General features: G+C 44.6%; 2 protein-coding genes across 2 annotated transcripts; both read right to left on the minus strand.

Annotated features, from left to right (window-relative positions):
• Positions 1-466: 466 nt before the first annotated feature.
• LOC109142678 (somatostatin-1) lies at positions 467-2,443 on the minus strand. Its single transcript, XM_027280773.1, is given in 3 exon segments — positions 467-592; positions 594-791; positions 2,087-2,443. Coding segments are annotated over 3 exon segments (471 nt in total). The 5' UTR covers positions 2,234-2,443.
• An 8,200-nt stretch (positions 2,444-10,643) lies between these two features.
• On the minus strand, positions 10,644-12,572 carry sst1.2 (somatostatin 1, tandem duplicate 2). Its single transcript, XM_010748803.3, has 4 exons — positions 12,501-12,572; positions 12,224-12,402; positions 10,868-11,086; positions 10,644-10,792 (listed from the first exon to the last, which is right to left on the minus strand). Exons 2-3 carry the CDS (start codon positions 12,398-12,400, stop codon positions 10,880-10,882), a joined length of 384 nt encoding a protein of 127 aa, XP_010747105.1. The 5' UTR covers positions 12,401-12,402; positions 12,501-12,572; the 3' UTR covers positions 10,644-10,792; positions 10,868-10,879.
• Positions 12,573-15,123: the final 2,551 nt, after the last annotated feature.

Genomic DNA, 15,123 nt, shown 5'->3' on the forward strand with positions numbered 1-15,123 from the left:
TCTCAGGCGATTAAAATAATAATAATGACTCTTCTTTTGCTATGGAGACAACGTGTTTTTATTATCCTTCATTAAAAGCCGTTTTACTGTCGACTCTCCCCTCTCCTCAATCCGCTCCAATGAAGACCTGATGGAAGGTTCATTTTATTTCCTGCTCCTCCTCCTGCTCCTCCTCCTCTTTCTCCTGCTCCTCTTTCTCCTCTTCCTCTCCTCCTTCCTCCTCTGCTCCTCCTCCTCCTGCTCTTCCTCCTCTCTCCTCCTCGTTCCTCCTCCTGCTCTTCCTCCTCATCCTTCTGCTCCTCCCCTCTCCTACCTCCTTCTCCTCTCCTCCTCCTCCTGCCTCCCTCCTCTCCTCCGTCAGCAGACAGATGAGTCGACGAGTGTTTTTGTCTCAAACAGATTTTATTCAAACCAACAATTAAAATAGTATTTCTGTTTACATTCAGAAGAATCAGCCCAGGAAAAATCAAACATTCATCCAAACTGATCGTGGACGGTCGGGACAGTTTCTGTACCGCGTCTGATGAAGACGAGGAGGACGAGGGAGGTGGGATGAAGTGAGGAGGATCTCATCAGGGGTGAAGGTCTTCCAGGAAGAAGTTCTTGCAGCCGGCTTCCTCTCTCGGGGGGCGAGCACGTGGACCACTGCCGCCGGCGGCGGCTCGCTCCAGATCCACATGGATGTCTTCGGGTTTCTCCTCAGCCAAGGGAAGTTCTCCTCCTCCAGAGCCTCTTCTCCACCTGAAGAGGTCCGACAGGAGCAGCTCCGCCAGGGAGGACCGGGTCAGGTCCTGAAAGAACCACGACAATCAGACACGTTTAAAGAGTATCAGACAATATCAAAACTCAACAGAAGGTTTTATTTTATATATATTTATATATATATATCTATATTATATATATATATATATATATATATTATTACTATATATATATATATGAAGCTTCGACTAACTAAGTTTAAACTCATCATGTCTCATAATGTACTATAACATAATAAAAATCTATATTTTTACATAAAGTCTTTACTGACTGAAACGTTTCTTTGTGTGTCTCGCTGGTCAGACGTCATCAGAGATATCAGCGATGAATTTAATAATCGTTTGTTTTCTATCATAGAGAAAAAGTATGAAAAACATGCTGCCCTCTGCTGGTCTGAACAACATGTTCATATATTGTTTATATACATGTTCATATATGTGTTTATATATGTGTTTTATATGTGTTTATATATGTGTTAGTATGTGACCTGATCCTGAATCATTGATCGTTTAAGTGATCACACACAGATCAGAAGTCTTCGTGTTCTCAGTCATTGCTGAATCAAACACTGTAAAAATCTCCGATGATGATTAATTAACAAATGAACTCTGAACATTCATCCTGTCTGTTTGTTGTTTTGATCTGATTTTCATTCAGCTGAATAATAAGTTCATCACAGCTGACTCAGTCTTCAAATATTCAAAACGATCAAAAATCTCTGAACTTTAAAATCATGAAGACAAAACATAAGATCTGATTCATATCTGACATTTTTCTTTTGTTCTGTTCTGACTTTACATCAAATCATCTGATCAGTTTCCGCTCACATTTATACTGTCGTCTCCACCTGTCTGTCTCTGCACCTGCTGTCTCTGTCTCTGATGTCTCTCCTTGACCTGTCTGTCTCTGTCTCTGCACCTGTCTTTGTTCTGCCCTGTCTGTCTCTGTCTCTGCACCTGTCTGTCTCTGCACCTGTCTGTCTCTGTCTCTGCACCTGTCTGTCTCTGTCTCTGCACCTGTCTGTCTCTGCACCTGTCTGTCTCTGTCTCTGCACCTGTCTGTCTCTGCACCTGTCTGTCTCTGCACCTGTCTGTCTGACTTCATTACAAAGTCATTTTCATGTTTATCTTAAAGCATCAAAAGCTGAATTTATTCATTCAACAGATAAAGAAAAAAAAAAAAGCTCGAGAAAGAAAAGTTTGCTCAAGATGTCTCGTCCTGTCTCTCTTTCTGTCTGTCTGTGTCTCTGTCTGTGTCTCTGTCTGTCTGTGTCTCTGTCTGTCTGTGTCTCTGTCTCTGTGTGTCTGTGTCTCTGTCTGTCTACCTGTTTGGAGCCCAGCAGCGGGGTCCGGTGCAGCAGCAGGCGGAGTTTGGAGTCTCTCTGAGCGGCTGAGGAGTAGCTGATGGAGGCGGTGATGGAGAGGAGGAGCAGGAGGAGGCAGCGGAGGCGTGAGGAGGAGATCATCTTCATCACCTGTCTGTCGGTCTGTCGGTCTGTCGGTCTACGGGTCGGCGGATCTTCTGGGTCTGTCCCGTCAGACCGGCTCTTATAGCCGCCCTGCGTGCTGACGTCACGGATCACGGTGTGTGGGGGGGTGAGTGATGATGATGATGATGATGATGATGATGATGATGGTGTCTCCTCCGCCTCCCGCTTTAGTCAAATGATCCGTGTCTCTCCGCTTCCTGCTGCTCACTTGACAGTTTCTCAGCCTGAGGCTCGCGGCCCCCTGACGGGACGCGGGGCGGGACTCAGGAGGTCAAAGTGGGTCAGTCCCCTCAGCAGCATCTGATGGATGACTGACCCTGCTGAGAGTGAAGTCACTCCATCCTGATTGGACCTGACCGAGTCAATCACGAGGTAGCCCCGCCCCCTGTGAACAGGAAACTGACCCCTGTCCATCAGCTCGCGTCTCCATAAGACTCTACGACCAGGACTGGGACATAACGAGTCAGCTGATTTATATTTGTGTCGTTTCACTGATATTCTAACGAGTCGCTCTGAGGAGCTGAAGAAAGGTTCAACCAGTCAGGGTCCCCCTGGTCTGGCTCACAGGAAGCAGGATGTTGGTTCAGGTTTACAGCAACGTAGACCCTGAAAGGTTTGAACGGCTCATCTCAGAGGGGAACATCCTGATCCAGACCACGGTGACAGCAGAACGAGATCTGTTGGAGCCGGCTGCTGACCCGGCTCCAGATTGTGCCTCGTAGGCCTGTTGAGCAACACGACATGTTCTGTTGATCGTGACTTTCCTGAGGTTACATCAGCACATGGCTGCTGCCTGCAGACCATCATCCAGGTGTGACGGGTTATTAGGACCTGAGAGGAGAAGCAGGAGGCGCTGACGGGAGCTGGTCTTCATAGTTTCCTCTCCACCCGACTTGTTGGGACTCGTTCTGTTGAAGTGTCCTCAAACAAACACGCTCACACAGCTGAAGGGTTATTAAATCTGTTTCTGCCTCCAGAGACACTTATTGTTTCTCCCGTTAATGAATTCCTCTTCTCATCACGGTGCTTAAATAAGCTGAAGGCCTGGGGTCAGGTGACTCAGCTGCTAACGAAGGCGAAATCAAACATCCTCGGTTCTGTGGCTTCAAACTTCTTCACATGTTGGAGTGGATCTGGATGCACTCGGACTGTCTTTGTTTGAACAGATAAACTCCCTGTTGAGGTCCTAATGTTCAGTAATATGTTGAGTCTGCAGGAGTCTCAGTAATGAACTTTCACTCACAGCTTCCTGCTGTTACACTGCAAACACTAATCACAGCTCGGCTTTATGAACTATGAATTTTTTAATATTTCCACCAAACAAACAAACAAACAAACGGCTTCGCTCTCGTTTACAGAAATGTTCCTGCTGCATGATGTTGTGTTGATGCCTCGTTTCTCTAATTAACCAATCAAACGGCGCCTCAGCCGATGATGAAAGAAGCAACAGAGGTCCTCTGTGATTGGTTACCTGAACTACAGCGAGACAGGTGACAGACGAGACAGACGAGTCATGGGCTGTCCCAGGTGACTGATCTGGTGATGAAGGTGAATCACCTGGAACAGGTTTCTCATGTAGGTCGGCCTACGTGTGCAGTTTGTACTGATGTTGACTTCACCTTGTTGGTTACCCATGAACAGGTGAGTCCACAACAGAGATATTTACATGGATCCATGGTGAAGTTCAGCCTCAGGTGGCAAGTCCAGCAAGATCTTAACTTTTGTCAAACACCTTGAAGGGCGTGCATGAACTGAAGGCCCCATAAATTGGACTGGGAAGCACCTGGTTTCTGTCTCTATCCATGCACCTGACCATCGGTAATGGGGTCGATTCCCCCTGAGCATCCTACAGGCTCTAACAAGCGTCAGGTGTGGGAGAACCTGGTGGCTTCAAAGAGGAAGGAGCGTGTCAGCTGACGGTGGCTGGGCGGGCGAATAACTGAGACTGCAGGGGGTCTGTCAGCCTTTGTAGACCAACCAAACCCGACCAGGTCTCTTTTATTGTGTTGCTGGTGACAGATAACGATGAATTGCTGACTGTGGCTCAGCACAGAACCTCAGCCCAACAGAACAACAGCTCACTATGCAGGTCAGGCTGTTAGGAAGTCTGCGGTATCACGTGCCAACAAAGAATCTACACTGCGACTGTCAGCTCATCATCCAGATTACTCTCACTGGGACAACGACCGGTTTTGCAGGCTGATGAGTCCAGACATGTCGCCGCCAGCCACATCATTTCCCAACATGAGCGTCACATCATCAACAGACAGAGCAGGACACACCCCCAACTTCACTTTCAGCATTTTGTCTCTGGCACCTTCCCATCGACCAACCAGACAGTCGCAGCGTAAATCTGCAGATCTGAGCTGGTCACATGTTCTGGTGTAGATGTTCCAAAGACTTCACCATGATCAACTCTCTTGTAACATCTCATACAAATATCTGTCTGATAGTGCACTGGTCTAAACAGCCTCTGGCAAACTAAAGAATCTAAAGCACTGACCTAAATAGTTTAAGACTTCTCACCTGAGCGTCCTCTTTGCTGACCTACAAAACTCACTGACGACTGACGGAGCTACTGACAAAGGGAACTTCAACCAACCAGCTGGAAACCCTGCAAGAACTGAAGAGAACTGCTCCAACAATTCATAAGCAAACAAATCCCCAAAGAGAATCAGTCGAGGAGATCAACAGGTACAAAACTTCCCTCCTCTTGTGCACATGGATGATTCCGTGGCACAGTGGTGCAGTGGTTAACACTGTCGCCTCACAGCCAGAAGCTGCTGTGTTTGAACCCACCACCTTCCCTTCCCTCTTAATTGGTGACTCTCAGGTACCTCATTGGCTCCAGCCCCCCACACTGACCTCGATAAGGGTCAGCGGTCAAAAGTCCTCGATCACGCCGTCCACCAGTCGAGTTTTAAACGTTCATCGTTACCTTATAAGGAGCCGTTTCTGTCTTCAGCTGCAGGACTGCCGGCGAGGAGGCGGGGCTTCAGTTGTCCGGGTAGCTAACAGCAAATGACAGGACGCATTTCACACCTGTCCGACCCTGTTACCACGGAAACGTCTCAGTGACAGGTCGCATTACAGAAGTCGTGTGTTTGAGACGGCTGATTGGTTCAGCCTGTTGATTGGAGTTAGAGTGTCATTAAGATCTGCAGAGACTTTGGGGCATGTTGTTAAATTATGAATTTAATCTGTTTGTTATATTTAATGAGTTTCTTCACCTCATGTAAAACTTTTCTTTTGTCTTTGTTCAGTTCAGAGTCAGAGATGTTCAGTTTATGGCAGTTTGAGATGAGAAGAAGCAAATGAACCATGAAACGTCCTCAGTAATTATCTTATTATACATATATATATAATATTAATAATATAAATCATATTATATATATATATATATATATATTATATATATATACTATAATCTGTTATCAAAACAGACCTGAATAATGTTTGAAATCGACAAACTGAATAATTGTTTTGGGATTTAAATGTGTCTCCTCACCTACAAAGTTCTTCACAGACCATAGACCTGATCTTCATCTTTGATGGACTGTCTAAAACCTGGACGTAGTCTCCGTGACGTCCCCGCAGACTGTCTAAAACCTGGACGTAGTCTCCGCGACGTTCCTCGCAGAATGTCTAAAACCTGGACTAGTCTCCGTGACGTCCCCGCCGACTGTCTAAAACCTGGACGTAGTCTCCCGGACGTCCCGCAGACTGTCTAAAACCTGGACGTGTCTCTGAGACGTCCCCGCAGACTGTCTAAAAACCTGGACGTAGTCTCCGTGACGTCCCCGCAGACTGTCTAAAACCTGGACGTAGTCTCCGTGACGTCCCCGCAGACTGTCTAAAACCTGGACGTAGTCTCCGTGATGAATTGGACATTTGAACATGGGGACTTCTGGAGCCAGCCTCAAGTGGACGTTTGTTCACACACACAGAGGTCGATCACATGACTGACGTTGACGTGTGGACAGAAGGAATCGAACCTGTGATCAACGGATATCCTGCTGAGACACAAAGTGCCCCAGTGTGTGTGTGTGTGTGTGTGTGTGTGTGTGTGTGTGTGTGTCGTTGTTACTTCTCCATAACTGAAAAACGATGAACAAGAATCTGCATCAGCTGATTTACATCACATCTAAAGAACCAATCAGAGAGCTCGATTTCCCCTGCAGTGTTTACTGTCTCCTGTCTTTGTCTCCTCCCCTGTCTCTCCTTGTCCCCTTGTCTCCTCCCCTGTCTCTCCTTGTCCCCTTGTCTCCTCCCCTGTCTCTCCTTGTCCCCTTGTCTCCTCTCTCCTTCTTCGGCTCACTGATTGAGTATTTAACTTCCTGTCAGGAGGACATTTTCAGTTTCAAACAGTTCTCCCAGAATCCCGCTGGGCGTCGGCGGGGGGTCACATGGTGTGTGCTGACCTGCTAATCATGTGGACGTGTGTGTGTGTGTGTGTGTGTGTGTGTGTGTGTGTGTGTGTGTGTGTATGTGTGTGTGTTCCTGCTGTGTCTCTGCTCATTGATTAGTCTGGACTGACGGACACATTCACCTCCAGCCGTGCATTTGATTGGTCAGCCCACAGCGAGGTGTTTTATTGGTCAGCTCCTCGGCGGGGTGTCGGTCTGACGCAGAACCTCCCGCCGCCGCCGCCGCCGCCGCCGCCCTCCGACTCGACCTTTGAACTCATTAAAGAAACGCTTCACGCATACTGACACGTTTATCACGAGAGGACGGAGTGACCGAGGCGAAGAGGCGAAGAAGACGACGACTTTATTTCCTCAACTCAGCAATGATCCCAAATGATCTCTGCTTAGCTTCCTCCGTCAGCGTCCTCTTCACTCTCTTCTCCTCTGCCATCATGTCCGTAGAAGCTGCTGAGCCTGGTTACCTCCTCTTCTTCTTCCTGGTCGTCCATAACGCCTGTTGGTACAAACACTCAGTTGAGCTAACAGCAGCTACAGCTGTCAGCAGTTTACTTCACTGTCCATCATAACTAGGGATGGGGATCGAGAACCGGTTCTTGTTGAGAACCGGTTCCGTGTGTTTCAGTTCCATGGAATCGTTTGGCAGTTTATCTTATCGATTCCAATAAGCACGAATCACGTCACGTAACTTCCCCAAGTTTCTCACGTGCAGTGCAATTTCGTGCATTTCACCAAAACAGACGTCAACAGGGCGACTTGCAATCATTGCAAAGTGGAGATAACAGCGTCGGGAGGGAACACGACCAACATGCAGAAACATTTACACACACAACATGTAATATCTTTAAATGAATGTCGTGTTTTTGACACGCTTCAGACTGGAGATGAATCTGAACCTAGCAGCAGCAGCAGCGGCAGCAGCCAGGCTATGAACACCTCTGTGGTTACTACAGAAGGTAAATAACACACTGCCTACCATGTTATATAACAGTTCACATTAAACGAATGTCTTCTGCATTACATTTAGAAGATGACCATGAAGAGAGAGAGAGTCTGTCAGCTGTACTCGTACTCGCTCCAGTTCACTACCTCCTCTAGATGATGCTGATCAAACTGTTTGTCTCCTTTTTTCCCCAAATGAGAATCGATAAAGAATCGAATCGTTAAGCGGAACAGATAAAGAATCGAATCGTTAAGCAGAATCCATAAAGAATCGAATCGTTAAGCGGAATCTATAAAGAATCGAATCGTTTAAGCAGAACCGATAAAGAATCGAATCGTTAAGCGGAATAGACAAAGAATCGAATCGTTAAGCAGAACCGACAAAGAATCGAATCGTTAAGCGGAACCATAAAGAATCGAATCGTTAAGCTGAACCGATAAAGAATCGAATCGTTAAGCGGAATCGATAAAGAATCGAATCGCTAAGCGGAATCGACAAAGAATCGAATCGCTAAGCGGAATCGACAAAGAATCGAATCGTTGAGCAGAATCGATAAAGGGTCGAATCGGCAAGCTGAATCGATAAAGAATCGAATCGTTAAGCGGAACAGACATAGAATCGAATCGTTAAGCAGAATCGATAAAGGATCGAATCGTTAAGCGGAATCGATAAAGAATCGAATCGTTTAAGCAGAACCGATAAAGAATCGAATCGTTAAGCGGAATAGACAAAGAATCGAATCGTTAAGCTGAACCGACAAAGAATCGAATCGTTAAGCGGAATCATAAAGAATCGAATCGTTAAGCTGAACCGATAAAGAATCGAATCGTTAAGCGGAATCGATAAAGAATCGAATCGCTAAGCGGAATCGACAAAGAATCGAATCGCTAAGCGGAATCGACAAAGAATCGAATCGTTGAGCAGAATCGATAAAGGGTCGAATCGGCAAGCTGAATCGATAAAGAATCGAATCGTTAAGCGGAACAGATAAAGAATCGAAATCGTTAAGTGGAATCGACAAAGAATCGAATCGTTAAGCGGAATCGATAAAGAATCGAATCGCTAAGCGGAATCGATAAAGAATCGAATCGTTAAGCAGAATCGATAAAGGATCGAATCGTAAAAATCAAATTATTCAGATGGGGTGAATACTTTAACTTGTAATAGAGTACTTTCTCAGTGTAGTACTGCTACTTTTACTGCAGATATTTTGTCTGACTTTTGTCAGAACATCATCAGAACTTTTTAATTAATTCTTGGACTCGGTAAACTTTCCAATCAGCTGCACTGATCACACTGATACCAGCTGAGTGTGGGACACCTGTACGACACCTGTGTGTGTGCGTGACGTCGACCAATAGGAGCACAGTGAATTCACTCCTTACCGTCACCTCTGCATGTCACACAGGTGGTGACGGACGGAGCGCTCTGATTGGACGTGTAGTCTGTCACGTCTCTGAGCCAATCACAGCCAGACTTCATGCCCAGGCAGATGTTAGAAGAAGAAATGTCTTCAGCGTGATTCATCACCGTGGAAACACAGAGAGACTGTAACCAACCAGCTGACGGACGGAGATAACACACACACACACACACACACACACACACACACTGTTCCACCTGATAACAGTTCAATCTGTTTTCAATTATTTTCAATTTATTTCAGTTGGAGCTGCAGGAACGAGCTCAGCTGTTTCCATCAGGATGATTCCTGTTTACTGTTTATTTTAATTTGATTTAAGCTGAGTCATTTTTTATTTTTCTTTGTACATGTGGATGTTTGTGTCCGTCAGACTGTCGGATCAGTTCACGTTAAAACATCTTTCTGTTCGAAACAGTGAGATTCTCGACCCGAGGGTCTAAGGACAGAGGGTGTCTCCCTGTACAGACTGTAAAGCCTCAGAGGAAAATGGACTTTGTGACTTTGGACTGTACAAATAAAATCTGATCTGATTTATTCAAACACACAGACTGTATATACCAACATAATAAGTTCATCATACTGTAACTTTCCTCTGACGATCTACTGTCTGTGACCTGTTGATCCACACTGACCTGTGATCAGCTGAACGCTGTCTCTGTCTCTACGTCTGTCTCACACTGTGTAACTTTGTGTGATCTCAGTGGAGAAACGTTATCAGATCCCTCTATTAGAGAAAAGGTGATAAAGTGTCATACTCTGCGACATGACAAAGAGCCTCCATGGAACCTGACAAGAGAGAAAACTGGACTACGTAACGCTCTGCAGGGTGGACGTACGGCAGAACAGTTGTGTCTGTGTTGTGTGTGTTGTGTGTGTTGTGTGTGTGTATGTGTTGTGTGCGTCGTGTGTTGTGTGTTGTGTGTGTGTGTGTTCTGTGTTGTGTGTGTTGTGTGTTGTGTGTGTGTGTGTTCTGTGTTGTGTGTGTTGTGTGTGTTGTGTGTGTTGTGTGTTGTGTGTGTTGTACTGTATGAATGAATTCAAAGGTGTTGAGATTCAGATTTACAATCAAGGGTTTAAATTGTGAATTTGTATAATATAAAGTCAGACCTGCTACAGCTTAGTTTATATTAGTGAGGATGTCACACACACACACACACACACACACACACACACACACACACTTCCAGCAGTGTTTAGTGAGTCAATATTTGCTCACTCTGATCTCCATTAAAGGTTAATTAGACTCGCCTCTCTCTCTTTATACAAACACTGAAATCTGCTGCTGTTTACACACACACACACACACACACACACACACACACACACACTCCCAGTACTCGAGCATGCTTGTTTGTTCAGCATGTGAACACGTGAACTCTCATGGCTGAATATCATGACTTTTATCTAAATTTGTTTTTCACACGGAGACTACGTCCAGGTTTTAGTCAGTCTGTGGGGACGTCACAGAGACTACGTCCAGGTTTTAGACAGTCTGCGGGGACGTCACGGAGACTACGTCCAGGTTTTAGACAGTCTGTGTTTCACTGTCATCATTTATATAATTGTCATTCACACTCTGAACAGATCAGATGGAGCCACAGATTTGACTGATTTCTCTCTTTAATTGATAATTACATTAATTATTCAGGTACGTTGCAGCCAGGGAGCTGCTGATTGGTCCATCTAGTCGCTCAGGTGAAGGCCAGGTAATCTGGGATTGGTCAGTTGGTCCGGTGAAGGCGTGGCCTCAGCTGGGAACAAAACAAGGACAGGTGAGACACAGACCTCAAGTTAGCAGGGCGGGGCTTAAAGAGGTAGTCAGGTACCTGGGCGGGGCTTTAACAGGAAGTGAAGCCCTTCCAGTAGAAGTTCTTGCAGCCGGCTTTGCGTTCTCGAGGGGGCAGGTTGTTGGGGGCGTCGACGGACCGCTCCAAGTTCATCCTTCCTCCTGTTGCCATGGAAACAACCTCAGCCTCCTGCTGGGCCTCGGCCTCTGGCAGCGACATCTGAGCCAGCAGGTCCTGCACTGCACGTTTACTCCAGTCCTGAAGACAACGGGACATTTAGGAGGTGTCAGAACTTAATGTAATCAGAACAAATACTCGAGTACAGCTGAACATAGTTACCACAGTGGGATTACACTTTGATTTAACTTTCTGTCTGACTCATTTTAAAGACTAAAAACAGACAGAAACATTCTGGACACAGCGTTGGATCATCAGTCTGCAGCTCTGCTGGTGGAGTCCGCCGTAGTAATCTGTTCCTCATGCCCTCCAATCATGTACGACCACGACCTGCAGCGTCTCTCACAGCAGGTGGTCCATCCAAACATTTAGCACTCAATCAGGCTGAAACAACAACATCAGCTCTGCATCCTCGCTGCTAATCTGCAGCCTCCCCCTCCATCATCATGCAGTCAGTCGTCTGTTTGAATGTTTTTAAAATGACAATTACTCAAATCTGAGATATTTGGAAATGTTAGAGAAATCTTTTACGTCCAAAACAAATGACAAACCTTAAAATGCATCAGGTTCATCATGTTTTGATCAAATCAAAAGAACTAGAACAGTACAATGTTTAATACACATCAATAAATCACTGTACAACAGAAAAACACTTTCAGAGGTACCTTCTCTCCATTATGAGTACTTTTACATTTATGTACATTCTGCTGATAATACTAATGGACTTGTACTTAAGTAATATTGTCAGTGAAGTGTAATGGAGTATTTTTACAGCCAAGGATCTGAATTGAATTCATTAAATGTACCTTAGGCTGTTTGTGAGCCCAAAATGCAAAAAAATCAACAATGTATTCACATTAATTTTATATCCGACGGTAGAGATGAGATGTAAAAAGTTAAATTCAAGATGTCGTATTTGGAGAACATGATGTTTGAGTGTGTAACGAATGAATGACGACCTTTTTTTAAAGGTCTTGTCTGGTTTGTATTGTTCAAATGATCCTCAGCTCAGTTTGTGGTGGAGTACCTCAGGGTTCAATTCTGGGTCCTCCACTATGAGTTTTCAAAGTATGGGATGAAGACTGGTTAACTTCTTTAAACCTAAAAATGTTTAATCAATGTCTCTGCAAATCTTTGACGTTTCAAACATTAACAGTAAACATGGAGGACCTTTCTTCAGTAGAAATGGAGCATTCTGATTGGTTGTGGCCCCCTCACCTGTGACAGGAGTCTGGCACTGCGAGCTCTTTGCAGCAGCCGGTGGTGACGCAGCTCCAGGTCCAGGTCCTGGTTCTGGCTCTGGTCCTGGTCTCTGTCGAGCTGAGAGGAAACACCCGGACCGCAAAGAACCAATGCCACAAGAGCAAAGATGGCAGGACAACGAACGCACTGCATACCTGTTGGAATTTCAAGAAGAGAAGAAGAACATGGAAGATGAACCTGAGGCAGGAGACGTGAACACTTCAGGTATGAAAGAGGAAAACAAAGTTCCTACTGTCTGCTGGTCTGGTATCTTCTGCTGGTTCTGGTCTTGGTCCTGGTTCTGGGCTTGTCTCTGGTCCTGGTTCTCTGAGTGCTGCTCTTTTGAAGCCTGATGCTCCGCCTCCTATGGGTCACATGACGCTGTGTGTTTGATTGACAGCTGGCGGCTGCGAGGTGATGAAGGAACGCTGACATTCACGTTAAACAAACGTCCATTAGTCCTTATTGACTTTGAATGGAGTCTGAACAATAAAACAATAAAACTATGAGCAGCAGCAGCCGCCGCGCTCATCGACAGCAAACACAACGGCAGAATGTCCGGCTGAGGAATTAACGGAGCGTTCAGGGGATTAGCAGACTTCATTAGCACTCGCTGATATCTCCATTAAACAAAGAGGCAGAGAGTCGCCCACTCAACATTTAGTGAGAGCAAACACAAAGACTGCTGCTTCAATTTATCACTTAAGAAAAACACTTTACATGATTGAAATGTTCTGGATGTGACATCAGGGAATCCCAGAACACACAAAATACTTCAAGTCAAAGAGCAATCAGCCAAATGTCACAAACTTCTGTTTCCTGTCATCGTTCATCTGAAACCTTCAGATTTTATTCATCATATATTTATTCATTACAATATACGATATTTATTTTTATATATTTGCTGCAAGTTTATGATGGACAGAGCTAAAGTAGCTAACTGCTAATTAGCTGCTCCTGTTGGTTGGTTTGAGGGCCACTCAGGTGACCTTTGACCTCTGAGGGGTTCGCATTGACCCAACAGGAAGTGACATCACTGAGGTCGGCTCCAAACATCAAAACGTGTCGTTAATATTCAGTTAATTAATTAAGTGAAGTGTGATTAGAGAAAGGAAGCGAAGAGGTCAGAATGAGTGACAACACAGGAAGTTATGACACGGCATCATCATCATCATCATCTTCTTCATCATCATCACCATCACCATCATCATCATCATCATCATCATCACTATCATCATCATCACTATCATCACCATCATCATGACCATCATCATCATCATCATCATCATCATCATCATCATCATCATCATCACCATCATCACCATCATCATCACCATCACCATCATCATCACCATCATCATGACCATCACCATCATCACCATCATCATCATCATCATGACCATCACCATCATCATCACCATCATCACCATCATCATGACCATCATCATGACCATCACCATCATCATCACCATCATCATCATCATCATCATCATCATCATCATCATCATCATCATCGTCTTCACCTGATGCTAATAAACAACACATTAGTTGTGGCTGGTTGCCCTAGTAACACATTAACGGTAAGCAGCCGTTACTAAGGAGCCTCTGGCATGAACACACACACCCACATACACACATACACACATACACACACACACCCACATACACACATACACACACACACACACACACACACACACACACACACACACACACACCGGTGTCACTATGATAGGAAAGTGATGACATCACACTTCCTCCCAGTGATGCATGGAGTCACAAACATTTTAATATGAAGTGAAATCAAAGAAATGAAAGTTTAGTCAGAAGATTATTATTATGAATCATTCAGTGTCCAATCACATCATCATTATTATTTTAATTGATACATGATTTTAAACTTTTAGTTTTGAATATATTTCAACATAGAATGAGATTAAACATGGAACAGTAATCAAACATGACTGCGGTAGAAGGTCATGGACCAGAACTGACACCAGATCATGAACATTTACTGTGCTGGTCCATAATCTGCCTGGTTCAGACCGTCAGTGTTGAATTTCTGTGTGGACCATTTTGGGTTGAGGTTGAGGGGTTGACGCCATTAAAATGTTTTTCATATATGATTAAATCTGACATTGTTACTATGGAAAACTTTGACCACAATGGTTCAAACTTTAAAGGTTTACAAGATCTAAAACATCAATATGCTGCAAACAGTGGAAAGGCAAACGATGTTGAATGGTGATGTGAAATGAGTTATAGCAGAATAACAGCTGTTTCTGTTCTTTCTCTGTCTGCAGGATGATTTCCACAAAGTCGTCAGAACAATAATCTGAGGCTGTCAGAGACAAACACAAGCTGCAGCCTAACATCTGCCCTGTCTGAAAGACAAACAAAGATATTTTGAAGTGTGTGTTACGTTTCTCTGCGTGGTGAAATCTGACGACATATTTCTGGTTGAACACTTCCCTAAATATATTTTCACATCTAACTCTGAATAAATTCATGTTTGTCTCATTGTTGGAACAGTGCAGTGACAGTCCGTCACCTTCAACGGAAAATGACTGGCCGGTTTTGTCAGTGGAGAATGTTTAGCTTGATGCAACATCTAGTGTGTGTATGGTGTATATAAGGTGTGTATATAAGGTGTGTGTATATGGTGTGTGTATATGGTATGTGTATATGGTGTGTGTATAAGGTGTGCATATGGTGTATATAAGGTGTGTATATAAGGTGTGTGTGTATATGGTATGTATATATGGTGTATATAAGGTGTGTGTATATGGTGTGTGTATATGGTGTATATAAGGTGTGTATATAAGGTGTGTGTATATGGTGTATATAAGGTGTGTGTATATGGTGTGTGTATATGG

Source organism: Larimichthys crocea, chromosome VII (assembly GCF_000972845.2).
Source record: "Larimichthys crocea isolate SSNF chromosome VII, L_crocea_2.0, whole genome shotgun sequence".
Lineage (NCBI taxonomy): Eukaryota > Metazoa > Chordata > Actinopteri > Sciaenidae > Larimichthys > Larimichthys crocea.